Source organism: Lonchura striata, chromosome 1, assembly GCF_050655825.1.
Source record: "Lonchura striata isolate lonStrDom1 chromosome 1, ASM5065582v1, whole genome shotgun sequence".
NCBI classification, from domain to species: Eukaryota; Metazoa; Chordata; class Aves; order Passeriformes; family Estrildidae; genus Lonchura; species Lonchura striata.
Window position 1 is genome coordinate 88,977,599 of NC_140703.1, and position 26,478 is coordinate 89,004,076.

General features: G+C 42.1%; 1 protein-coding gene across 6 annotated transcripts in view; it reads left to right on the forward strand.

Annotated features, from left to right (window-relative positions):
- The window catches only part of NPAS2 (neuronal PAS domain protein 2), a 104,422-nt gene that overhangs the window by 59,165 nt on the left and 18,779 nt on the right, over positions 1–26,478 (forward strand). For all 6 annotated transcript variants that reach the window (XM_085558086.1, XM_085558063.1, XM_085558082.1 and 3 more), the window contains 9 exons: positions 3,257–3,346; positions 9,194–9,314; positions 10,340–10,453; positions 19,365–19,483; positions 21,880–21,962; positions 22,878–22,984; positions 24,144–24,291; positions 24,879–24,960; positions 25,634–25,775. In XM_085558086.1, coding sequence (XP_085414212.1) covers positions 3,257–3,346; positions 9,194–9,314; positions 10,340–10,453; positions 19,365–19,483; positions 21,880–21,962; positions 22,878–22,984; positions 24,144–24,291; positions 24,879–24,960; positions 25,634–25,775 — 1,006 coding nt within the window. The remainder of the gene's footprint in view (positions 1–3,256; positions 3,347–9,193; positions 9,315–10,339; positions 10,454–19,364; positions 19,484–21,879; positions 21,963–22,877; positions 22,985–24,143; positions 24,292–24,878; positions 24,961–25,633; positions 25,776–26,478) is intronic.

Below are 26,478 nucleotides of genomic sequence, written 5' to 3' on the forward strand. Positions count from 1 at the left end.
AAATGACCATGCATTTAGAACAGACTGTCATCTGCAGTTCCAAAAGAGGAGGTTTTGGGAACTGGTGTATGTGACCATCAAGCAGGGCTGTCACAGGGATTAAAGTCCCCACCTGTTGCTCTTCCCTCTCAGGAGTACCGTTGCGCTGGGCTGCCACAGCCTGCAGAGCTGTGCTGTGACTCCCAAGAAAAGCAGTTCAGGACAAAGATTCAAATCACAGGTTATATATATATATATATTTTTTTAACAAACAGAGGTGAGGTAAAGGGGACATGGCTGTTTTTCTCCTGTTCTTGGAAGGCGTTAGCATCTAATATTTATGCAAGATTAGCACCTGAAACGCAGTGGTGTCGCGTCCCTCTAGTGCTAGGTGCTGAACAAGCAGATGAAGCCTGACAGCTTCTCTTGGCTTGATACAGTTGGTACTTCTACTCTGATTTTCAAGGCCCTTATCAAACACTTCCTATTCTAGCATTTTGCAATCATAGTTTTTCAATTATAGCATAGGTTCTTTTAATGCTAGCTGGGATTTGAAGGGAGGTGATGCAATGGTGTTTATGTAGGTTCAAAATGAAAAGCAAATGAGTTTCTAGAATGTATTTTTCTCTCTCATTAATAGCTAGAACTGCCTTTAGCAAGGGTCTTCTGTACTGAACACACAGTTGCATAGCCCTACAGTGTCCTTGGAGAACAAGCTTCTCCTCCCACAAATGATGTGAACATGGCACATGATCCAGGCTCTGGTGATGGGCAGGGAAGGATGTTGGGGAGAATTTCACCACCGAGGAGTGGCATAAAGCCGGAGCACATTACTGGCTCCCAGAGGCTGGCAGTCCTTTGGACATTGCAATTTGTTGTGATGAGACTTCCCTGGACTAGTTTTATGAGACACTTTGCTCCCATTGCTCTGACAACCACCCATTTCCATCTCTGTGCACAGGAACTTAACACACATAACTCCTTCAGTCTGCACTGAAATATGTCCCTCAGATAGCAGTAAATTGACTGTTGTTTTGACAGGTTGGGTCTTTGTTGATTCTACTTGTATGCTACACAATTTTAGATTAAAACAATCACTTTTAGTTTCCCAGCTTATAAATCTCCTTCTTGCTACTGTGATTTTCCATGCCCTTCAAAATAACATTGGTTATTGGGATGTCCTGTTGTGCCAGATGTTCATCATTCCCTGCTATTTTGCCTTTCTATGAATCTTATTTTATTTGCATTTGGACAAGACTGCTTGAAGTTTTTCCTATCCTGTTATTAAAAGATGGGAAGGGTTTTTTTCCGAGCACTAATTCAAAAGACTTAAGGCATAATTGACTGCAGTAATATATCAGCTTTCCTGAAAATGGCCTTTTCTTACCACATTGAAAAGGCTGTCACCAAATTACAGTGGGCATTAGGCTCTGTTTGTCTGTCTAGGGCTAATGCAATGGTAAAACCTTTGAAGAAGAAAATGCTCTCCTAATGTTGGAATGTCCAGTTGCAAGTATATAAAAAGAGATTTATATGTACACACATTAACTTGATTTTACCACAAAGTTCTGATATGAGTCACTGTGTGTAATTTGCATTGGATATTAAATAAAGAGTTGATTTTTTAAAAACTAGCAACCTTCACCATAGTAACATCCACAATCCAACTGCCTTGTAGAACCACTGCACTCTACTATGGGTTAACAGCTATCATGCTTTTTTAGAAAACAGCTTGAATGTGCTGCACTAGAGAAAAACATATTGTCTGCACCTAGATTAACAAAATCAAACTAACTATAGCAGCTGGAGGGTTTTCAGAGATGCTAAACACTCACTCTTCTACTGGGGTATAAGTTATTGACTTGCTTTTCAAAGGATTGAAGTACCAGCAGATTCTCATTGACTTAAATAGTTGTGGGTGCTCAGCATTCTCTGGAAAAAGGAACATATGTTTGTGTCTTTATTCAAGGCTTTGTGTTTTCCTTTTTTTTTTTTTTTTTTTTAACAATTAGCATTTTCCAGTGTTCTCAGAATTCTTTCCCTTATTGAAGTCAGCAGGGGGGAAGGATGTGCTGTGGCTTACAAGATCAACTGCAAGTCTGGCTTGGAGACAGGCCTGGATTTGCAGTATGGTTTTGTAACGCCGTGGCTCTCTGGTCAGGCTGCTTGCAGTACACCTGTCTCCTGAGCAGGTATGGCCACTGGAGCATAGTCAAACACTGCTCTGATTCAGTCATGTTCACAGTGCCTTTGCTACTCAAGTACTGCTGGCAAAACTGACTCCAGAATATCGGGGAACTGACAGGAAGGACCCAGACTTGCTCCACTTTAAGGATTGGGAGCCTCACCAGTGACTCCCTAATGACAGTGGGAAAGTTTTAATGTATTATCTGAACACCTACTGTTATGTATTAATTTTTTGAGATGTTCTTCTTACAGTCATCTGAAGATCATCTAGCTTTAGTTCGCTCTGAGGAGAATTCCCCCAGAAAATTAAGTTAATCTTGCCTTAGATCTGAAATTCTACCTAGGTTTAATTTTGATCAAAACTTAGCTCAAAACTTGGCAGCTCAGACTAAAGAAGAGACTAATTTTGAAGGTGAAATTGCTCCTGTGCAGAGGGTGGGGGATAAGGCTGACATTTCCCTTCAGTCTTAGGAGTGAAGGGGCTTACCACAAAATGGGACCAAAGTGAGGAAGAAACTCTGCAGAAGGGTGAATTTGTCTTGGAATGAGTAATCTAATACCATGACCTTTAAAATAAATCACTCAATTAAAACTCAGGCTAAGGATTATTTGATCATTTGCATTGCCTTTACTTACATGAAAGCCCAGTAATATACAATGTTACATTAATACAAACTGTGATGTATGGGGTTTGCAGAGAAGTACCATTTTGAGATAGGACTGCATCCTTTCATCGTCCTTTGATATTTACACAGTGCTCAAATGTTCATTTTAATAACTTCCAAGGGATCCAGTCTTAGTCATTTTGCATTATTAAAATGTGTGATTAATTTAAAAACTGAGACATGAAATGTTCCTGTGAGCCCTTTGTTGCTTCAATAGTAGGTTTTACTAGACTACAAAGAATCTTGTAAAGTTAAATCAGACTGTAAAATCAGAGAATTACTGTTCTGCAACTTGAGATAACATTCCTACAACTCAATGACAATATGGTGCTGAAGTCAAACTGTTTTGATCAATACATGATGAGATGTCCTGTTTACACCACTCATTCCTATTAAAGCACTCTCAACTTGTCTGTTTTCCTTAGGCATTAGATGGCTTCATTATAGCAGTAACCACAGGTGGAAGCATCATCTATGTGTCTGACAGCATCACGCCTCTTCTAGGGCATTTACCGGTGAGTAATTCTGGCATTGCCTTTTCTACTACACATTGTAGAATTGGGCACTGCACTTGTAGAAGCAGGTGTATAACAGTGCTGAGGGTAGTGTTTTCCTGAAAATGTGGTGAGGGAGTTTGTCCCTGCATTATGCTGGCTGCTGCTGTTACTTAGCTCTGCACTTTCTCTGTCTGATTCATACCCTTCAGGTTTTTGTTGCTATGAGGCACTTCAGCTTGAATGGAAAAAGCTCTGCAGGAATAGTCTGGCCAGGGGAGGGACAGGATGACCCGGCTGATCTTTTCCATCTCTGATTTCTAAGCTAGCAGAGAATAGCACCAGTGCTCCTGGCAGCCCAGTGAGGAGCTTGTTAAGGGCCTTCTTCTGCTCCCAGGGAGGTAAAGGACAAAAACCCCATTGAATTTGGAGTTAGCCAGAGGCTGCTGACAGCTCTCCCTGCAGCTCCCCTGTGCTATCCCAAGGGAGCTGCTGCTGGAGCCGATGCTGGGTGTAACCCTTCACCAGCAGCCGGTGCTCGGGCACATTCAGCTGCTTTTGTCTGCGTGCTGCTCCAGGAGACACTCCCGTGTGCATTGGCTCGGGCTGCAGGAGCAGGGGGAGAGGGACTGCTCCAAACCCCGTCCTGTTGCTAAGGCTGCTCGAGGAGAAATGGCACAATAATTATGGATTAATCCTCACACTCATTTTTAGTACCCTGGTCTCAAATAAATACATGCCCAGGAGAAAAAATTAGCTGCCAAATCATTATTGTACTACCCCCTGCCATGTTCTTAAGAAAATTACAACTCTCTTTCTCTCATTTAGTTTTTCACCAAATATGTGTTATGTTTTCCACCCAGACAAATATATTTCACAACACTACCTTGCTGGAATAAGAACAAAAATTATTTTCTTCTGAGACAAAAAGAACATGATGAAAGAGCAGCTCCTGGCAAATGCAAAAATATTGCTATGCAACAATAGATTGAACTGAGTCTATCTATTTCAGTTTTCTTTCATCCTCAACAGTATAGAAGACCAGTACTTGATTATTTTCTGACATTTGCCTCACTTCAAGGGTGGGGAGAGCTCTGTCCTAACACAGGTTATGGGGTTTTCATACACTTTACTGATTGCCATGAAATTTCCTTGTGTTTCATCATTTGGAGGTTTCATTGGTATCCCTTTCAAATACTGGTTCTTAGTGGAGATGATAGATCTGCTGCAGGAAAGTATTCCTTTTCAGGAAGACACATTTCAGACCCTGTGCCTGGAGTCTGAAGCCCTGATTGAACATGTATAGATTCAGGTTTATAATTCCTGAGTTGGCCCATCAGAAATTAAATGTTTTTTTCTCCCCATGACATGCTTTGTGTGATAACCTTACATGGTATCCATCCCAAAATAAGGATAAAAGTGGACATTACTTTTTATTTGCATAAAAGCAGCACATGGAAGTCCAAGTCAGGGACCAACCTGACCAGGTTGGAGGTGGAGCAGACCTTCCTGGAGCTGCTGGAGTGGTAATGGTTAACAACTGCCCCACCAGCCCACACATGTAGAGGAAGCATCCCAGAGGCCACAACTGAGCAAGGAATATAGGCTTCTGCCTGCCCCAGGTTGGCAAATCACTGTGGCCATGGGCAGGGGCCCAGCTGAGGGTGCATCTCGGTGCACACTGGGTATTTTTCTCCTTTGTTGTCCTTGTCATTTTGGTTTTTTAAGTTTCAAAACTCATCAGAGTGATATTTGGAAAATCTGTGTGGCTTATTTTGTTTACCTCGAGGATCTATTTGTAAGCTAAATTCAGTCACTGTTTGAGGGACAAAATACCAATTCTTTCTCCTCTGTGACAGCAGGGAAAAAATATTCTGCAAATCTTCTGCTTTGAGCAATGAAAGGAATGCAAAACTGGGCAGAATGCAGAGCAGGGCTCTCTGAGGGCTTCTGTTAAGAAAACTGATGTATTTTCTTTCATTAAAATCATGAAAGTTCCAGTGATGAGAACAGATATATCTGGTTCTCTTTAACACAGCTTCCCATACTTCCATGGAGCATTTTCAAACACAAACTTCTTCCGCTGTATTTTTTTTTTTTTAATGGGGTCTGGAGACTATTTGTAGGGTCAGCTGACATGGAGAGGTCTAGCTCACATACTAAGGGTGACTCTAACTGAAGTGAAATCTGATCACAGCTCATAGCATTTGCCAGTCAGGTGGTACACTACGACTTCAAGAATATGTAGTCTCTTGAGAAGGGTCCTCCCTGTCCTTTCTTGCCTGCTTTTCCAGAAGGTCCCTGGCAGGGTTGAGACTCTCCTCCGGGGCTACCCAGTGAAATTCAAGGAGCTGCTCTGCTGTGTTGGGTGCTTAAGGTAAATGTCAGGGTTGGAGAATCCAGGACATAGCACCTTAACAGTGTATAAAAGTTAATCATGCTGTGTTGCTGTTACAGGGTAGCAGTGAGAATCAGTGCACAGCATGCAGATTCATATGCTGGGCCAAATCCCAGCATATAAGTGCATAGCCATCTTTATTTTCTGTGTTGATGGAAAAGAAACCTGTCTCATTTGCAGCCCTCCACCATCCTTTTCCGAGTCACTATGTTTGCTTAGATCCTTAGATTTTTTTTCTCCCTGCAGCAAGAATTTTTCCACCTAACCATTACCCCCATCCCCCAGTAAAAGCAATGAAATTATGAGGAAGGAGTTCCATTCTGGAGTACAGCTGTTTTGTTGAAATTGCAGAAATATTTTAACTATGCATTCCATTATTGCAGAACTTGATGTATTGTATTTAGAATAGACAAGCATCCATGTAGGCAAAGGTGTTCTTTTCCTGCCTTAGCTTTCAGGAGTAAATACTCCAAAGCTTCACTTAGCAGGATCCATAGATTTGAAGATGCAGAGTAGATTCCAGGCTTAACAGCATAACTATGCATTAACATAGTTCATCTAACAAGTCTATCCACAGTCACTGTAGTTTATCTTTTGTCTGCTTTGCCTATCTCATTCAGCAATACTCTGGCTGTCTCAGCCAGTGGTACAGAACACTCACTGCAGAATAATTAGACAGAACTGCAGACCATTTCCCTCTAACTGATCCATTTTTATCACCGATGGTCAAGTTTTGTCAATAGAATCAGGTCAGAAAAGACCTGCAAAATCATCAAGTCCAACCTTTGACCTAATACCACTATTCCCACTAAACCACTAAATGTCCACTCAGTTTTTAAACCCTTCCAGGGATAGTGATTCTACCACTTTCCTCGGCAGCCTCTTCCCATGCTTAATCACTCTTTCATGAAGAAATTTTTCCAGATGTCCAGCCTGAGCCTCCCCTGGTGCAGCTTAAGGGTGTTTCCCCTTGTCTTGTCACTGGTTGCCTGGGAGAAGAGACCAACCACCACATCACCACAACCTCCTTTCAGATAGTTTTAAGAGTGTGATAAGGCCTCCCCTGAGCCTCCTTTTCTCCAGGCTAAACAATTCTAACTCCTTCAGCTGCTCCTTGTAAGACCTGTGCTCCAGACCCTTCCCCAGCTCTGTTGTCGTCTGGGCACACTCCAGCACCTCTGCGTGAGACAAATTGAGCAGCCCAGAAATGGACACAGCATCAAGGTGTGGCCTCACCAGTGCTGAGTACAGGGGTCAATCAGTGCCCTGGTCCTGCTGGCCACACTATTTCTGATACAGGCCAGGATCCCATTGGCCTTCCTGGCCACTTGGGCACTGCTGGCTCATGTTCAGCTGCTGTCAGCCAGCACCCCCAGGTCCCTTTCCACTGAGCAGCTTTCCAGCCACTCTGCCCCCAGCCTGCAGTGCTGCCTGGGGTTGTTGTGACCCAAGGGCAGGATGTGGCACTTTGCCTTGTTGGACCCTCATACAGTTGGTCTCAGGTCTTTGATCCAGTCTGTCCAGATCCCTTTGCAGAGCCTATCACCTACCTTTTTGCCATGGCATTGGATGTCTGCTCTTTGTGTCTGGTGCAGAATTAGCTATGAATAGCTTGCTTGGCATTTTCTGCAGTTCCAGTGAGACAGTGGTGTATTTGCTTCCATCTCTCTGTTTGACTTAGCAATGTATTCTGGATTGACATATTGATTCAAGAGCATTGTTGAAGTCTTGATGTGTACAGGATCCAGATATTCTGTTCCATGCACTGTTTTACAGGTGTGCCAAACCTCTGCAAGGGGCAAGAGTTTGGAATTGGAGCTTGGTCACACTATGAGATAGAAGGTTTCAGTTAGAAGAGTGATGATGGCTCACATCTAGTCTTCCTGCAGTTACTGTAGAGTAGATGGGAGATTAATTAACCTGGTGGTATCATTATCATTTACAAGAAAAAAAATATTTTCTAAGATTGCACCTAAGCCTTGAACAGAACTCAACAGAGCAGTTTCCTGTCAAAGGCTCTTTCTTCATATGCACAAAAAAATACATGAAACAATGTACTATATTTTGTGAAGTATAGTATGTGTATATATTAAGTGTGTATGTAAGTATTTATACATATATAAAAAACCTTTATCATATAGTGTATCAGTAGGATTCACATTAATAAGATACAAACTAAAGCCACAAAAATAACTTTCAAGTATTCTTCACAACAGGAATATTCAAGTAATGAGCATATATAATACTTATAACTGAATCATCTAAAGCAATTCTTGTTAAGGTGTATGTATAAAGCATAGCACTCTGATTTTTAGTCTGCTTAATAAGTTTCACCAGTCTAAACAGGAATTCCACAGAGAAAAGCTAGCATGAATAGAAAGCAGATGGAAACCAAAGCACAATCTCACACAAATAGATGGTGGTTAATAACTTGCCAATCTCATACAGAGCTTACATGTTTTCAGCATGACTGTAGAGTCTGATAGAAGCTGCTCTGATGACACACAAAGCTGTGTCAGTGTGCCAGCTCAGTCTGAGGTAGTCTCAAGTGGGACAGATGTAAGTCAATGCCATTGGAGGGTCACTTTGTCTCAGGCTTCCTTTCAGATGCACTCTGTTGGGTTAGTCACCACACTGAGTATAGGGACAACTTCCTCTTGGCAGCCCACAACAGACTCGTTGTTTTCTCCACCCTGGGCCAGCCATGGCCTTTTGCACAAATCCATCTCTTCTTTCCATTCCCACATCTCAGTTCCTTTATTTTGGATGGATTTCAGGTTCAAGCCATCTGATCATGGGGCTGGAGGTACACGGATATTCAGCTCATGGCTGGCCAGAGGGAGGGCTTGTGTTGGTGGCACTGTGAAGTCCCCCTCCCTGGAGACTAACTGCTGTAAAGTCATGTTCAGACATGGAAGTCCCCTTCTCCCTGCTCCCACCTGCCAGGATGCAGGAAGTGGGGAGCAAGACCTGCCACCCCAAGGGCATTTCTCAGGAGTTGAGGGGATCCCTTGGGAAGGGGCTTGATCTGCAACTGACCTGGCTGACTCGGGGTGATTCTCAGCCTCACTGCTCCTGCAAGTCAGGCTCTGTCAGGAAGAGAACAAATTCCAATGATCCACAACAGGCCTGTGCATGGAGCTCAGTAGCAGTATGGGGAGCCAGACACCCTTTTCCTGCCCTCTCCCAGGTCTCGTAATTTAATTCTGTGGACATACCTGCTGCATCTGATGGTCTCTGAGAAACATTAAATATTGCTGATTGCTAAGACTTAATCTGACAACTAGCCCACAAAGTAGTGACCACTCCGTTTCTCCAACAGGTTCCCCCTCTGTTTTAGAGTACCTGGAAATCAGTGAGTAAACTCCTGTCCAATGCCACAGGCTTTGTATCACATCTTGTTGTGCATCTCTGCAAGTGTTGCTTGTTGTGATATTTCTGTTTGTCTCAAAAGTTATTTCTCTTTGCAGTGCGATGTCTTGGATCAGAATTTGTTAAACTTCCTCCCAGAACAAGAACACTCAGAAATTTATAAGATGTTATCTTCTTGTATGCTTATGACAGATTCTGCCTCATCAGATTACCTAAAAAGTAAGTTTCATTTTATCTTATCTAGTAAATGAAAAAGCACAGGCAGGATAAAAAATTTTCTCCCAGAAAGAGTTTTTTATATTATCTGCAATAAAAAAATTAGGTTCATAGCCTTTCAAAAAGATCTTGCCACCTGGAATGACCCTTTGGTTCTATTTTTAAATGAAACTCTTTGCCTTTATTTTACTAGGCTAAGACTACTTGCAGTTATGTTAATTATTAAATATCATATCATTTGAGACAGCTAAGGAAAATAGGTTAGCTGATGGAAATTGAGAGTTCGCCTGAGACAAATCGCATCTTAATTGATATTTCAGCCTGTTCAAGTAAGATGTTTTTCTCAATGTTCTTACTTATCTCAAGTAAGAGATAAGATAATGTGGCGTACCTTTGATTAGCCTTACAGACAAAAAATACCTCTAAAACTATTGTAATTCTTTTTCCAATTGAATTTTGATTTCCTTGTAAATATTTTTACTTCCTCAGCCTTACTCACTCTAGGAGGTAAGATGCAGAAAACCAAAATAGACACAATAATGTAAGATGTACATCTGCCCAATCTACTGCATTATACAAAACCTGCAGCTGATAGCTAATATGCCAAAGTTAATTTAATAGATGTTTTGAGGTAATTAAGCATAGTTTTCCAACAAGAGCTGTTGAGTTGTGAGGAGCCTAAATAGAAAAAAGCAGTAAGTGAAGAACCCAGTTCTCTCTGTTGCTTCACTAAGGCTAAGGCTGTGTAGCTCCTGTGATGAGGTGGTGTCAGAGAAGGACAAGTCTCTGAAGCTGTCCCTGAGCTGCAGGCACACCTGTGCACAGTGCTGAGCGAGCTGCATCCCTGCAAGGCTTTCTTGTAGAGGCTCTGGTCCTGCAATGTCTAGCACACTGGTGTTTAGGACTCCTGAGTGGTAATAAGCTGCTCTTGTGCTGCCAGTTGCAAGATTGGGGTTGGAAGACACCATTGGTTGTGTTTAGCTTAAATAGTATATTTATTTCTTCTTCTTCTTCTTTTAACAATCCAGCTGACAATGAACTAGAGTTTTATTGTCATCTTCTGAGAGGAAGTTTGAACCCAAAGGAATTTCCAACATATGAATACATAAAATTTGTAGGAAATTTTCGGTCTTACAGCAATGGTAAGCTTTAATTGTTGTATAAATGTTAATTTAGCTGTGTAAAATAAAATATAAGTATTGCTCCATTGAACAAGACAGGCTTTTAACTGACAGAACTATTTTTAACATTACGGGATACATTTTGCTTCACACGGCTCTCATGGCTGAGTTGCAATAGCTGGATGAGTACATGTGATGAGTGAAATTGTGTTAGTTGCTTTTGTTACTGCCCTTCACTTGCAGTGATCCTGGACTCTGGGTAAGTTTGCAAATAATGACAGGTTTAGACGAGGGTTTATTTGTGCTCATTAATACTGTGTGCTAAGACCCCACCTATTAGCAAAATTATAATCTTGCTACTTTATCTGCTGGTTTACATTAAATACAAATTCCATGCCAGAACTGATAACCTGCCAAATCTGTCTTCTTACCCTTCTCTGCAAAATCCTGGGGAAAGGCAGCACTGCCGCGTTTCATCAGAATGGCTGAGGACACTGCCACCCACCTCCCTCTCCAGCTGCCATTTTGCATTCCTCTCCAGCACTACAGAACCCAATACTCTCGGAAAAAAAAGGGAAGACATGCAGTCAGCATAGTCACTAATGCACCACAGTCAGTCCAGGGAAACCATCTTTCAAGGGATGAAGAGCAGATTTCCACCTCACCCGTTCTCTAACAAACAGATTGCTGCACAACCATTAGTGTCAGAAATGAAATAACTCTTTTATTCCTTTCCTTCTCCTGCCTGCCCAACTTTGCTTTAGTTACTTGCCTGACTGAACTCCAGAGTGGCATTTCCAAAGTTGCTGGTATTGTTCCAAATAGGTCATCCTCTGCAAAAAAATTCCCCACCGTGCTTTCCAAAAACTGCACGCCACGCTGTGAAAAAAAATGTCCCTGTCCCCATTTAACTTTCTGCTTTTGCTCCACATGACTAGAATAGAAACCTACGTGCAGGATGGAGATATGTATTTCTTGTTTGGTGCCATCTGATTTGAGGCTTTATTTGTATGAAAAAATGTAGCTGCCTGTATGCTTTCTAGTTTGAATGAAGTGAAATGCGCCTGCCTGACAGACGCGCACACCAAGCTGTTCTGTTTTCTAGAGCAGAAACCGGATTTCAGGTGCTGACTCATAAGGATACATTTCTACCAGGGGAATTTCTGATCCATTTTCTTCAAGGATTTTCAGCCCTTTATTTTGGCGTGACATTAATACTGCCCCCTTACCGGTTAAGATTTCACATCCCAGCAATTTTATCAGTGGCTATTTCTCAGAAGAATGAAAAAAACTTACATTGCAGATATCTTCCTAGCTTAATGCATAGAGATTAAATGGGAACGTATTGATTTCAGAAGACACCAAATCATTTTCCAAAGACTCCATCTTAATAGCTTTCAAACAAGTCATGTGCTTTCTTCTTCACATTTTTTCCCCCTTTGTGCCACTTTTTTCTAACTCTTCATTTTATTTTGTCTCTTCATTCTCTTCCCATCTCTGCTGCAGTGTGACCCTCTGGTTGACAGGGAGGGGCAGCCTTAGCCTGGTTCTGTGAGATGGTGCTTCCTGGCCCCCTTGCCATCTGACTTCATTTTTGCCAGTTCAGTGAAGAGCCTGATGGAAATGCTTCACCAGTGCATGTCCAACACTGCTCCCCTTTGGCTGGGAGTCACCCCCATGGCTGCCTCCCAGCAAAAGTGGAAGCAAGCACACTGGACTCATATGTAGCAGCAGCAAACTGTTTGCTTGGTACCAAGCTGATACCCTTGGCTTACAGGGTGAGCAGCCAGAGGAGGGTGCAGACCTCCAAAGCGGCTGTCCTTGGATCCACTGGGGTCCTTGCACCAGCCAGATGCACCCTGACCAAGGCACAGGAGAATCAGCTCAAGTGAGCACCATATGAATGCTCCCCTCTTTGGGGAAGCCACCCAAGGGCTGGGGGCAAGCACCTGTGCTTTGGCACAGGGACTTGTGGCACAAACAGCTTCAAGCATTAGGTGAGTGCAGTGTTGTTCCTGCCTCTGCTTGGCCCACAGTTACCAGGGACAATCCCCCAGCCCATGCTCCTCAGGGCTGTCACCTGTTGGACCTGGCAGTAATTGCCCTCTTTTCCTCCTGTTAAATAAATACCCATTCTCCAGTCATCTGTCCTCCAGGTGTGAGGCCAAGTGAGCAAGGAAGAAAGGGGTGGGAAGGGTGGTGGAAGAGACATAGCACTCAGGGCAGCATTTGTCCTGTGCATATCAGCTGGCCCCAAAGCCTGCTTTTTGAAGGTGTTTGTGAAGAAAGATTATAAACTAAAGATAAGAGTTAGCTGGGGGAGAAAGACAGAAATTGCAAATTAGGCTTAATTAGCAGGAGACATTCCTTATGAATGTATTGAAGAATGTTTTTCCCTGTAGCTTTTCACAGCAGTGAAAGTGTGAGCATGTTTTTACACATGGGAGACTGATACAGGATGTTCTTTAAATACAAATCCTGCATTCCTTTTTAGTAATCCAATGCAGACTCCTACCTTTGTTTCCAATTACTTGCTGAGTGTACTCGGAGCCCACTCTGCCTTTGTGCTCCTGCCACAAGGATGCCAGAGCCTCTATGGCCAGGGAAGTTCTTTTATCCCTGGGCAGATTATATCCTATCAGGATACTTAGCTATTCTATTGTCATTAATGTAGAGTCGTAGCAGGTGTAAATCTGTCTCCATTCCTTGACATTTAACTTTTGCTGATATTTTTAAGAACTGGTAGGTCCTAGTTCACCCTCTTAATCAGAAATGCCACTAGCTTTATTCTACTTCCACATAGCCTTTTATGTAACCTCCTTTGAATTATCATCTCTTTAGGCTTATTTTATTATTGTTCATTGCTCATACCATGTTGGTGCTTGGGGCAAGGAGGTCATACATGTGAGTTCCCAGTCACCTTGCCCCCCTTCCTCTTCCCTCATACCTTCTCCGTTAATCACATTGTTGACTTCTGGCTGAGAACATCATATAAGGATAGATTTGAATGGATTAGTTTGAAGGATTTCAGCTTAGAAAGCCAGTTAGGGGCTTAGCTGCTCTCCCTAACTTTGTGGGAGCTCTGAGGCTTTAAAGGCTGTTATACTAAGATGCCAAAGATAATTTTTTTCATGCTGAAGTAGGACAAATACCTGATACGTGCCAAGATGACTTCTCACCAGAATTGCTGTCAGGGAGTCAGATCACACACAATCTACATCGAACCCATGCTACTCACACAGAGGAGCAGTCACTGGCATCTTTGCTGATCCCAGGAGAGGCAGGGGCATGCATGTACAGGGCCCAGAAATTGCCCAGGAAAGCTCTCACAGTTCGCAGCAGGTATTCAGTCTTTCAGGAGATCACTGTCTGTGGAGCTCCTAGGGTCAGCTACAGCTGCAGGCTAGAGAAGCTGCACAGCCCAGTGCCAGGGTTAGCAAGAGTGTGCACACTTTGACTGGTCCTGAGGAATCTGTACTCTGCAAGCCCTACTGCAGAACATTTCTGCAGCTGTATCTGCACCAGGGATGACATGAGCTGCCTGCACATAAGTGAATCCCCATTGCATTGGCTGTGCCCAAGCGAGAGCAGCTGACCAGCGAGACAGCAATGCAAGCTGTGCAGAGCGCCTGCATGAGTCACTGGCTGTGCTAAATCAAATACAAGAGATTTGATTTTCCATTTGGGAGGATTATATAATCATCATTAATTAAGCTTCAATGAGAAAAGCGCGACTGTAACCTGATGTGAAGATGCAGTTGTCCCGTGAGAGGAAAGGAGGTGGCCCATGGGCCACTCAGACAGGGAAGGTGGAATTCCTCTTTGCTTCTGTGAGAAATGCCTACCTGCTGTCAGATGATCAGGGTTGTTTTTGTTTTATTTGTTAATAGGACCTCTGTTCAATATTTTTATATATTTCAGGTTCTGGGTCTGCAGCCCAGATTTTAACGAGAGACATGAATGTCTGCAAACATCTGAGGGAAGCAAATGCATCACTGTACCTATTAGCCAGTAATATCTGATAGGAGAGAGAGTCATATCAGCATCACCAATGAATAATACAGTGGCTCACACCCAGTCTTGCCTGAGGGCCGAGGGGGAAGGCAAGTAATAGGGGTAACCCTCCTCAAAAATCCAAGGAAGTGCTCAGCTCCAGTATAAAATGTCAAATTGAGTAAGAATACACTATTTTACAAAGCCGCTTAATAGCTCACTCAGATAAGAAATGATAAGATGGGTTGGATTTATTCCTTCTGTGAAAACTGATTCTACATTTGTAAACACACAAAGATCTGTCATAATTATATAACCACATATTGGCTCTGGTATCCTCTTTCTGAAGTGACACACTTGCTTACAAAGTCCTGAAAGGGACAAAACCAGGGTCCTCCCAAAAACTCCTGAAAGGGACAAAACCAGGGTCCTCCCTTTCAAAGAGTTAATCAATATTAAAAAGGACCACCAGCATCTTTTAAGCGATAGATCTGTCCTTTCATCCAAAATCCCTGAAGCTTTTCTCTTGAAGAAGTAGATAAGCATTATGTGAAAAGAGTTCCTAATCGAGTAATGTAATGTTATAGTAGAATTTAAAAATGTGCATTTTTGTTCCAAATTACATAGAAACTCATGGAACTGGTTACTGGATACTAATAATAGCAGATATGCTACTGTTAGCTGATACATCTCTCAGATATAATAATAAACATCAAGAAAATTACTATGTTGAGGAGGAAAAAAGTCTTAACATTCAGAAAAATTAATTGCATCTGAATTAAGTTTTAAAAGAAGTAAACAGTTGAACAGAAGATACATTGATCTTGAGCCTCCATAAATATATGCTGAAACATCTGAAACAAGAATAACTCAATCCAAAACGGATGTTTTGATCAGAACCAACAGCTGCATATTGTTATTTGCTATTAACAATATGCAGCATTCATGTTGGGCTCTCTATGCAAAGAAGAGACACCATTCCTGTCCTAAGGAATCTACTTGGGATTCATATCAGCACAGGATGGCCAGGGGAGAAACAGGAGGAGGAAAGAGGAGAGAGTAGATCCAAGTGGACAGGTGATGTATGGACAGTGTCACTGTTACTCATCTACATGGCTACTGAGAGCAGTCTGGCTTGCCACCAGCACTTTAGATTTCTTCATTATATCTACCAATTGCAAAATAGTCTGTTCATATGAGGCCTGAATTAGTTTATATGAAAAAAAATTATTTTATTCTGGTCTGTATTTATTTGACTTGTATTTTTTGAAATCACTGTTCAGTTTGTTTGACAGTCACTAAGACTGGTTCTTTAAACATAAACATCTCCTGACAAAGTAGGAAGGAGGGATTTCTTCTTTCAAATGGCATAAGCAGGAGTTTTGCTATCTTAGGAAGATTATGTTTTACACATTCCAAGTTGAAGTAAGATGACCGAGTGACTTGACTGCTGTACTATTATTAACTGAATAAAGTGGCATCTGGGGTTTTTAAAACATGTTTTCATTCATTTCATATGGCATGATTTCTCTCCCTAAGGATAAAAATCCTGTTGTCTGTGATAGTGAAGGGCTTAGTTCCTTGCATATATTATTTATTTGTAACATTCTGTTACAAGTGTCCTGGTCTTCAAAAAATAATAATAAAATAAAATAAACAAAAGAAAAATCAAACAAATATCTCTGAATAGGTAAATCAGTTTCTTTGTGTCTTACAGGATACTTGTAGGTATTTAGTACTTCTACAAAAGAATTTTGTGGTAGTCTAGGGGAAACAGGCGTGATAGGTAACCACAAAAACTATTAAAATTCATGCTAAGGAGCATCAGCTAGCTGATAGATATGAGACAACTGTTTCACCTTTCTGATTATGTATTTAGCTTTGTCACATGACCTTCAGATTCCTTACTCAAAATATTTTGTCCCAATCATGTCATTGTGAAACACACAGTCCGTCATTTACCCAAGCCCACCATTTATGGCCAGCCTAACATTTTCATTAGGCATCTTCTGACAAAAGCACTCCAAGCCCTATATTTGATGTATAAATGTTAATATCACCATAGCCTCATGCTTGATCCTATATTTTCTGTTCCACTATTTTTCTGTGGTGCTCTCAGAAAGCTCACTGCTGAACTTTGCTACATCAAGATGTTGTGTTTCTTTTAAAGAGACTTAGAGAGTCATAAAGTATGATTTTTCAGAAGGCCTTTTTAAAAGGTTATACCAGGATTGTATTTTTTTAAAAATTACTCTAATGACCTCTTTTTTTAACTACACTTCAAAATTCATCATCCAAAAAATGCTGAAATTCACTGACCAGCTGCAAAAGCAAAGCAGGCTGTGCAGATAGAGCTGTGGAAAGAAAAGATACCAACAACCTAAGTCAGGCAGCAAAATAATTCAGAAGCAAATGTGAGTGGTTTTTTCCTTTCAGTTATTGTAGTTGTCATTTTCAGATGGAGATGTACTTGACAATGTAGTGTCTACCTGCCTGCATCATTGAGGGTTTTAATGCTCTGGACTTTGTCAAAGGCAGCTGAGTATGAGATGGCACAATAGCTGTTCAAAGACAGGATAACATCCAGCCAGGCCAGCTGTGTCTCATCTCTTTGGGCTTTTTCATTCACTGCTGCTTAAGTTCATCATTTCCAAATGTTGTGAGGAAATCCCAAATTACTGCCTAGCTATCCTACACAGTAATTATTACCCTCTTACTACTGCATTTACCTGTTGGAAATATAATCCTATTTTGTTAATGCCACATTCAGGGATGTATTCTGCTGCCTTCTGGGAATATGTCTCAGGCTCGTGGCTGTTTACATCCAACAGCTGACATAAAAAAGCCATCTGGTCTCCTTGGTGTGACTCAGTCTCCACTTACTTCTACAATTGGTGTCATTTGCAAGCCCATGGTTCGCTAACTAGGTTAACTTATCATACCTGTATTTTGGAGGCTGAATGTGCATATCTTGTTTTCATATCTTAGAGCCCATACTGGAAGAATTTGCTATTGAACTTGGCTATTACAGAGAGAAACAGCCCCACTGATTCCAGATGTCACAACATACTACATAGCAAGCTCAGAAGTAACTTTTCATAATGCCCATAATGCAGGTTTATAGCATTCCCATTCATTTTTAAGTGGGACCAACTACAGAAATCAACAGACTTGCACTAAGTGCTAGTATCAGAGATGGATCAATAAATAACTTTACTTAGGCTACTTGTGTGTCCTGTAGAACTTAACTTTTGTTTTTCTCAGCTTTTTGTGTTAATAATCACATAGAAGCCCACATATATACACATAACTCCGGGATCAGAACGGAACACGTATTCCTAGGGAGTCCCAAGAGCACATGTGCTCTGCTGGTGAAAGGAGGAGATTTTTTCCCATATTTTTTCTCTCTATATCCAGTCAGCCATGCTCTCCAGACTCAGCTATGAGAGAGGACTTGATCTCTGTGGATGTTCACATCTGTGCTGTCTTCTCAGATAAAGAACTTCTCTTTTCCTTTTTGGTGTAATATATATTGTGCACGCAATGGCCTAAACCACTTAATCACAGGTGTGAATTCCACTCAGCATACTTTCTTTTCTGTCTCATACCCTTGTTAATAGTAATGCATCAATATTCTAAGGCTTTTAATAGGTTGAATTGGGTTCCAAAAGCACATGTGATCACTTGAGACTTCTTCCATCTCTGCAATTTGTGGCAGTGGATGAAATCCCAGTGCAGAAGCACCCCAGGATAAAAATGGCTAGTTATCTTCTCCCCATATAGATACAAAGCTCTTCAATTTCACAGTAATGCTTTGCCCTGAGCAGAAGAGCCAAACTGTCTGACACTTCATGAAGGTGGATATAGGGGCCTAATAGTAAGGAAAGAGAGTTTCATATTAGTTTTAATCCCTATCGGCATTAAATAACCTCATATTGGTGAACTCTGGCTGCTAGATAGGAACCTCTCTACCCCTATGGGAAAAAGTTGGCGAGGCAGAGCAAGAATCCAGCCCAGTTCCCACTGCAGCCTGGCACACAGTTTTTTCATAGCTGTGGGAGTGGGATTGCCATCTCTAAACAGCTTGAACTTGGAGGAATAATTTGCATTATGTCGTTCTAACATGGGACTGCGGGCTAGTTTTCAACAGCATATCCTTTGCATCTCTGTGGCAGGAGGTGCTAGTGGGTTCTCAAAGCAGCTGAAGCCATGCAATCATGAAAGACACAGGTTAAAAGCATATACAAAATGTGTAGCCACATCACATCCAGTTTTTTCTCTGCTCAGTGTTGGAAGTTACAGCAGGTCCTCTGCAGACTCACCTGATGTGCCCATCTCTGGAGGCCAGTGCCATACATGGCGTCCCTTTTCTTCTCCTTTCAAACAAAGAGAGCTTGAGCATACTGAGGACAGTTCTTTCGATGCAGAAGGGGAAGGCATTCTTCAGCAGCCAAGAATCACAAGCATCCTCCTGCTAGTTTGATGAAGCCTCGCTGGCTGTGGGCCCCAGTGTTTTGCCACTGATGACTTGACGAACTCTCTTCAGCTACCTCCTTTGCCAACACTTTTTTTCACTGCATCATGGAAGTTACAGTGCTAGGCATGCTGCAACATGTATTTTTTTTTCCTGTGAGTGGTGAAAAAGAGCAATTGGATGCGTGGGGTTTCTTTCCAGAAAACTGGTTTATGCTCTGTAATAAGGTTTGGCCTTACTTTTATGAGGATTAACCTGTAAAATTCATATTTGAAGTTAAGCTCTGATGCCTTTCTGCCTAACATGACTGACTTGGATTTAAATATATGCATATCAGCTTTAAAAGCTTTTAGAGCACTTCTCTGAATAAAAACAGTATTAGTACACTTGGAGTGTGCAAAATATTCAGGGAGAGCAAATCTTATATAACACATGACTCCAGGTCCCATTTTTTCCCCTAACTAGTGCCTAACTCCTCTTGCAACGGCTTTGATGAGGCTGTCCCAAGGGCTTACAGAACATCCCCAGGAAAGCAGATCTGCTTTGTTGCAACTGTTCGTTTGGCAACACCTCAGTTTTTAAAGGTAAGTGCTTACCCTGAGTCCTGTGCATTTCAGAGCTTCACTAAACACTTTCAGATGGGGTAACACAGAAGGTTCTTAGTTTTGCTAATTGAATGGATTACAGGTATCACATTTCATGCATAAAAATCCACTGTAGAGGATTATCAGTGCAAGCCAGGATCTGTGGCAGCAGTGTCACTTCTGCCCTCGTTGCACAGGATACAGAAACCCTCCTTGCAATAGGAATTGCAAAGTCACTTTGAAATTTGGTTCCTCGTTGCTGCGTCCTGTTCCTGTGATGGGACAATGTACAAAGGTCTCAAGGGTCTTTTGCAGCCTAGCTAATTCTGTGATTCTGTGATTTTGTGATACAGATGACCACCAACACTTTCATTTGTGCATCTTTGGTGGACTACTGCTTGTTTCCCTTCTCACAAATTCTGGAAGTAAAATAGCTGCTTGTGGTTTTAAGGATAGACAAACCAAACTTAAGCCTAACACTTCTGTTCCCTGATTAACAAATGTGAACTAGTGCATCAGGTGTCCTGTGCCCAGAGTTTAAGAGGGGTTTTTTTTTATGTAATTGAGATGTGACCAATATGAAATCACTGTTCCCTTTGCCTGGTTCCATTATTGCTCTGGAACTTGCAGGGCATTCTAGACTGATTCCTGACCCTGCAGGCAAGTCGAGTCCCTTCCGGGTAAGTGAGGACATTTCCCATGAATCTTAACGACAATAATAATATTAGCAGAAGGGCTGGAGTTAATGGTTCTCTGTGAACCCTAAAGGCAAATTCCTTGTCTTTGGGTAGCTAGCACCTCAAAATAAACAGGGAAACAAAATTGGCTACTCATGGCAATGAGCTGCCCAGTGCTAGGGAGGAAGCAGCTGCTGAACAGCCCTGAGAAAATTTTTAACTGCTACAAAGTCCTGAACACACATCTTTTCAGTTCACCTGGGTACCTAACCTAACTCCCACTCTTGACTTTCTACTATAAAATAAATGTAAAATTTTATCTGACCAACTAAGGTAGACAGAATCAGCAGTTTGGTTGCACACAGCAGTGTTTGCACCTTGAGCTTTAGTGCATGATCTTGGCATCAGCATGTATTTTGGCCTAAACTGGAGAGAGGGGGAGGCAGGAATTTACGGGGTTTATGAATTTAAGGTGTTTTGCCTCTGCACAGCTAGTGATTTCAAACAACTTTGTCAGCATTGATATGTATCAAAGAATTGCTTGATGGCAGCACACCTCAGCTTGTTCTCTGGTCCCAACAGGGTTTAAAACATCAGTGGTCTCCTCTGCCTGAGGGACAGCAGAGAGAGAGCAGTAATGGAAATGACAAGAAGGTGTCACTGAGCTCACAGCACAGAGGGATGTGGCATCAGGGAGCAGGGGAATAGAAGCACTGGGGGCCAGTGGGCAGGCTGCCTTTACCAGTGAGGATGGAGATCCTCCTGCAGGAGAGACGTGAAGGACACAGGAACCCAGCCACAAATCCAGAATGCTGATGCTGGGAAGTCCCAGGCCAGGAGCCTCTAGGCAGCTTGTGGAGCTGCAACTGCCCCTGCAAAGCATCCAGTGGGAGAGGAGAGGTTGGCAGAGGAGAGCTTGGAGTGGACAGCAAGGTGGCCAAGGGGCGTCCAACCAGCCCCAGCCCATGCACAGGTGTGGTCTGTGCTGCCATCCTTCCCTCTACATCCCACCTCCACCCAGCAAGTGACCACCACTGACTGCCTCCTGATGCTCTTCTCTCTGGGGCAAGGCTGTCCTGCATCACAGTCAGCCCTGTGCCCTGCCTCCCATAACTCACTTATTAATCATCATGCTTGTGAGCACTGAGGGGCTGCTGTGAACCTTAAGGGCCAGCTTGTTTGCTGTGGCAATGCAGTGCAAGGCAACACTGACCCCTTTTACCCACTGGACAGGTCCCATGCAGGCTGGCTGCCTGAAAAGGCATTTACTGCAGCTACTGAGGAAAAAGGAGAGCGTCCCCCTTTCTCAGAGAGCTTGGTGGGCAGACATCCAAAAGGACCAAGGGTGGTGGGTATCTTTAGTAACACAGAAGGAGTGAAGCAAGATGCGGCAAGCCCTGGTGGGATCAGGCATAGGCTGGATGCTGGGAAAGCCCACGGCCATCACACCCCAGGCACTGCTTCAAAGCCAAAAAATTTTGGCACCCTGAGGCACAGTCTCAGCTCTTAAGTACGTGTGCATTACAAGTTCTTCTCCCTATCTCCTATAAAAAATGTTGGTATTGATAAATACAATATTTTGCTCTCTGGAATGGCCAGAAAATGGGTGGATCCTCTTTTTTCTCCTGTTATGCACCATGTACTTTTAGCTAACAAAAGCTAGGTGAATCAGAGGGTGAAGCTCCAACTCTCAGTAAGTCAGTTTTCTCCACCGGACAGGAAATGTGCATCGTAGAAGAACCTCTAGAGGAATTTACATCAAGACACAGTCTGGAGTGGAAATTTTTATTCCTGGATCACAGGTTGGTGACATGAAATGCACTGCTGGTTGTGTTTTGTGCTTTTCTACTACTATTTCACAAGTACAGTTCTCTCAAGTAGTATTCCATTTCACATCTGAATCTCATGAACAGGAGGGCTGCCAACGAAATTCCTACAAAAGCTGATGTTTACTATTTTACATTTACTTTTGCTTTTATTTTTAATGGGTTTTTTAAAACAAAAGGAATCTGTTTCTTCAGCTGAATTTGTGATTAGCCTGTTCTTCCTTCCTTTAAAATTATCAGCAGACCAAAGTCTGTCACATGGCAAAATGAGCTAATTATTACACAGCTGCAGAAATCCTTCCTTCCAAATCCAGTCATTGATTGCGTGTGTGCAATTCCCACTGAGTTATGGAGGGAAAGTCTATGCTGGCCTGAGGCATCTGTGCTGGCAAAGGTACAAAGCAAGTGCCTCAGCATGCCACAGATGAGCTCTCTAGGCACCCAGAGGAAAGCAGCACAGATGATTTCCTCTCTTATCCCCCCCAGTCCCAGCAGATGATGGCTTCCAAACACCTCCCCACACATTTTCCCCTGTGTAAGGGCTGTAGGAGCCATCACAGAGCCCCTGACCAAGCAGCAGCCAAGGAACAACTCCCTCACAGCAGATTCCTGTGTAAAGGTCCCTGAGAAGCTGGACTGCTTTCCCCAATCACATTTTCCCTGAAGAAGGGGTGTTGTCATAGTCTTGTCCTGGTGGGATGGTGCCTGCCGGTATTGCTGTGCCTAGCTGGGTATCCCAGGCTCAAGGTGGGGGAAAGTGAGGATCCAGCCCCCTAAGGTGAACAACAGTACACCGATAAGTGAAGTAGATCTGGGTTGTTTGCATCTCTGCATCAACATGCAGAACTGCTTGCTCAGTGTTTTATGGACTCGTGTTGTGCCCAACCACAGAGCACCGCCGATTATCGGATACTTGCCTTTCGAAGTGCTGGGTACTTCTGGCTACGACTATTACCACATAGATGACCTAGAGCTGCTAGCAAGGTGCCATGAACACTGTAAGTATCACACGGCCCAGCTTCCTGGGAAGTCACTGGACACTGGGACACCTCTTTTCAGTGAAAAGTTGTTTGGAAGGGGAGGTTTGACTCTTGCCTCAGCCTGTATGTCTTACAGAGCTGTAGCAGACTGCAGGTACTGCAGCTGATTGGCATCTGGGACAGACTTACCGAGCTCTGAAAAATACAATTTTCCCTTCTATATCCCCAAAAGTAGCCAGTGAGACTCACTGAACGGATAAAATATGCCAGATTTGACCCCTGTTCTATTAGTAAAGAATATGCAGGAATAGTTCAAGCAATTCTTGTGGATTATGTTCTCTAATGTTGTTCACTGTGTATTTAGGATTAGCTGTGATACTTTAAATACGGTCTATTAGGATTTAATTGAAAAACTCTTTTACTTAGTAAAGAAAATAAGGCAATGCTTTTCAAATATTTGCTTACAGAACTGGCTGTAACATCTCAGATTACCACCTCTGTCTGTCTTGAAAGTATCCTGTAAACATTAGTTTTTATTTGTTGACATTGAAATATAGAAAGGCTAAATATGTGGATATTTGGGAACCCCTTGAAATCACCAGGGGGAAAAAGCAGAGATTAATTTGGTTGGTGGATCTTCAAAACCTTCAGTACACCCTGGTTTACTGTAGTTTGAATTCTTGTCAGTCTGGGAATTTTCTTTCAAATTATTTTTGTCTTTGCGCAGTGTTATCTCCTATGCTTACTTCACTCTAATTCCATCTGCACACAATACTCATATTTTCAAGCATTTTTATCCTGTACTTTTCTGCTCTAGACTTAAGATGATCACTCTTAGAAAATAATCCCAGGTGTCTAATTAAGCAGTATGTGATCAGCACATAAAGCAGGATAAGATCTATGTTTAAATTGTAGTGGACACTAATTCATTAGTGTCCAAACTTAAGGTTAATTGTACTGTGTAGGAATTTACCATCCAAAGTGTCAGAAGAAGATTTCTACTAATAATTATGATTTTTGTTCTGTCAGAAGGCTGAGAGGAGCACTTACTCAAAATTGGTGCTTATACTCCTGTCTACCTATGCCAGATATTTTAGTCACTTTTTTTTTTTTCACATTTCATGTCATTTTCACGTGGGAAATTGTGCTATAAGCTGTGTGTATTTTCTGCTGGCAGTGATGCAGTTCGGCAAGGGGAAGTCATGCTGCTATCGGTTTCTGACCAAAGGACAGCAGTGGATCTGGCTCCAGACCCATTACTACATCACCTACCACCAGTGGAACTCCAAGCCAGAGTTCATTGTGTGCACTCACATGGTGGTAAGGTATGGAAAATCCTATCAGCCGGCCGGGACATAAAGGACAGTGAGATAGGAACATCCTCATATCTGCCAGCATTTTCTTTTAAAAATATAACATCATTTACATAACAAAAAAATTTAGCCTGAACTTTCTGAAGGAAAAATACAGAAAAATTATCAGACTGAACCTTAGTTTATGTTAAGCTTATTTTTTTTTTTACTTTAGGGGCAGATGAACTATGGCATTTTTCCATTTTGTTCAAAATTTAGAGAATAGACAGATCCCTTAAATATTCACTTTCTCTAACCCTTACGTTGGTTTTGAAGAGATGTGTAGAAGCTTTCCAGTGAAGTCATAAAGTCATTGTAGGATGTAAACTTGACCTTTTTATATAGTTCTTTAATATTGACTTCAAGAAGATAGGAACAGAGTAAAACCTGAAAATTAAAACACTCTCAAATGTTATTCAGTAGCATTTGACTTACATCACTTTTCAGCTTTTCATTTAACCTGTAAAATGTACAGTAATTTGTTCCTCCACTCTTTTAAAGCACATTTTAAGAAATACAGCAGTTTGATGTTGATACATAGAATTATGTTTTCCATTCAGTTATGCAGATGTTCGGGTGGAGAGGAGACAGGAGATGGGCTTGGAAGAAGTGTCCTCAGAGGTGGTGTCCTCAGCACTAAAGGTACAAGGAGAAAAGCTTTTTTCATTAATTTGTGTAGTCATCACAACTTGTTCTATGTTAACATCACCGAAGACTCCAGCATTGTCTTTCTCCAATGTTGGTGGATTATCTCAACTTCATTGCTCACTTGAGTTTATGGAAGGATGAACCTGGAGATCAGTAGCCGCCACAAATGAAGTGGAACATGGTCAGGGGCAGTGGCAGTGTGAGATATCTCACACTACCTTGTCAAGGTACCACAGTTTAAAGATTCATTGGGACGAGTTCTGTCAATCAGCCCTCTTGGCTACGTCTCAGTGATCTCTGGAGGAAAGATAGCAATGCTTATCCTCAGTGCATGGCCTAGTGTCTCACAGAGGTTGCCATTGCTGTCGCATCCAAGTGAACACAAAAGAAAGATTCAGAAAAACATCTGAAGGCACAAAGTGACTATGGCAGTAGCTTGCTATTTATTTATAGCCTAGTGATAGTTGTTTGTAAAATGCATTCATTTGATGCTGTTTGGAAGGGGCATTTATGCCTTAGTCCAGGTCTTCTGCTAGCCTGCCTGAGATTAGTTCTGCTCAAGTCATTTTAGGTCTGCCAATGAACTGGTGTGCAACCATTACTAAATTTTAAAATGCTTTACCTCTGACAGATGCAGTAGCTGTTCTCTTTTCCTGGTTTGTTTTAGGAAAGTGGCACCAGCTTGGATCCTGAACAGCACTTTAATGCACTTGATATTGGTGCCTCAGTCCTCAGCGCTAGTCGGACACCCTCAGTGTCATCCAGGAGCTCACCAAAATCTTCCCACACGCCCAAGTCAGACCCAGCATGTGAGTGGCATTCCTGAGTTACGGAATTATTTTTAATTTAGCTAAAGAATGTGTGCTTATATACCATAGCTGTAATTTAACGGTAAATTATGAGGTATTGATGATATGCACTGACAAAGAAGTGCAAAAGCTGAAATGGTAATGTACAGGAGGGAAGTTTCTAGCACAACCACCTAAATGCTGGAAGATGAGCAGTGGGATTAGATGTGAAATGTGCTGTTTCAATCTGTTACAAAAATGTCTTTAAGATTTGAGGGCACCAGTGTGAGCAATATGAGACTTCTCTAGACTTACATGAGTATTAACAACCTGTGGGTGACTCTCTTCTGGCTAAGATTTAGGATACTCCAGTGTTGACTTGGAAAGAAAGTGTATACACTTTCTGCTTCCTGGTGTAGAAGAAAAGCCAATGAGCTAACCTAAATTTACAGTTATTCAGCCCATAAAAAGGGAGTTCCAGCTGGTTTAGAACAGTTCATGGGTCCTTTTGCACTGCTCATTGGAGCATAGAATCATAATCTGTCTCATTTACTTTTATCTTTGCCCAGACCCTCCTTAAGAGTTTAATTTTATTGCCATTGAAGTCAACAAGAACAGCCCTGACTCCCACTAGAATTTAGCCAGACCATTACAATTTCTACCCAGGTCTTGTCACATTACCCACTTCAAGCAGGTTGATTTCCAGCAGGTAAAATCTACTGGT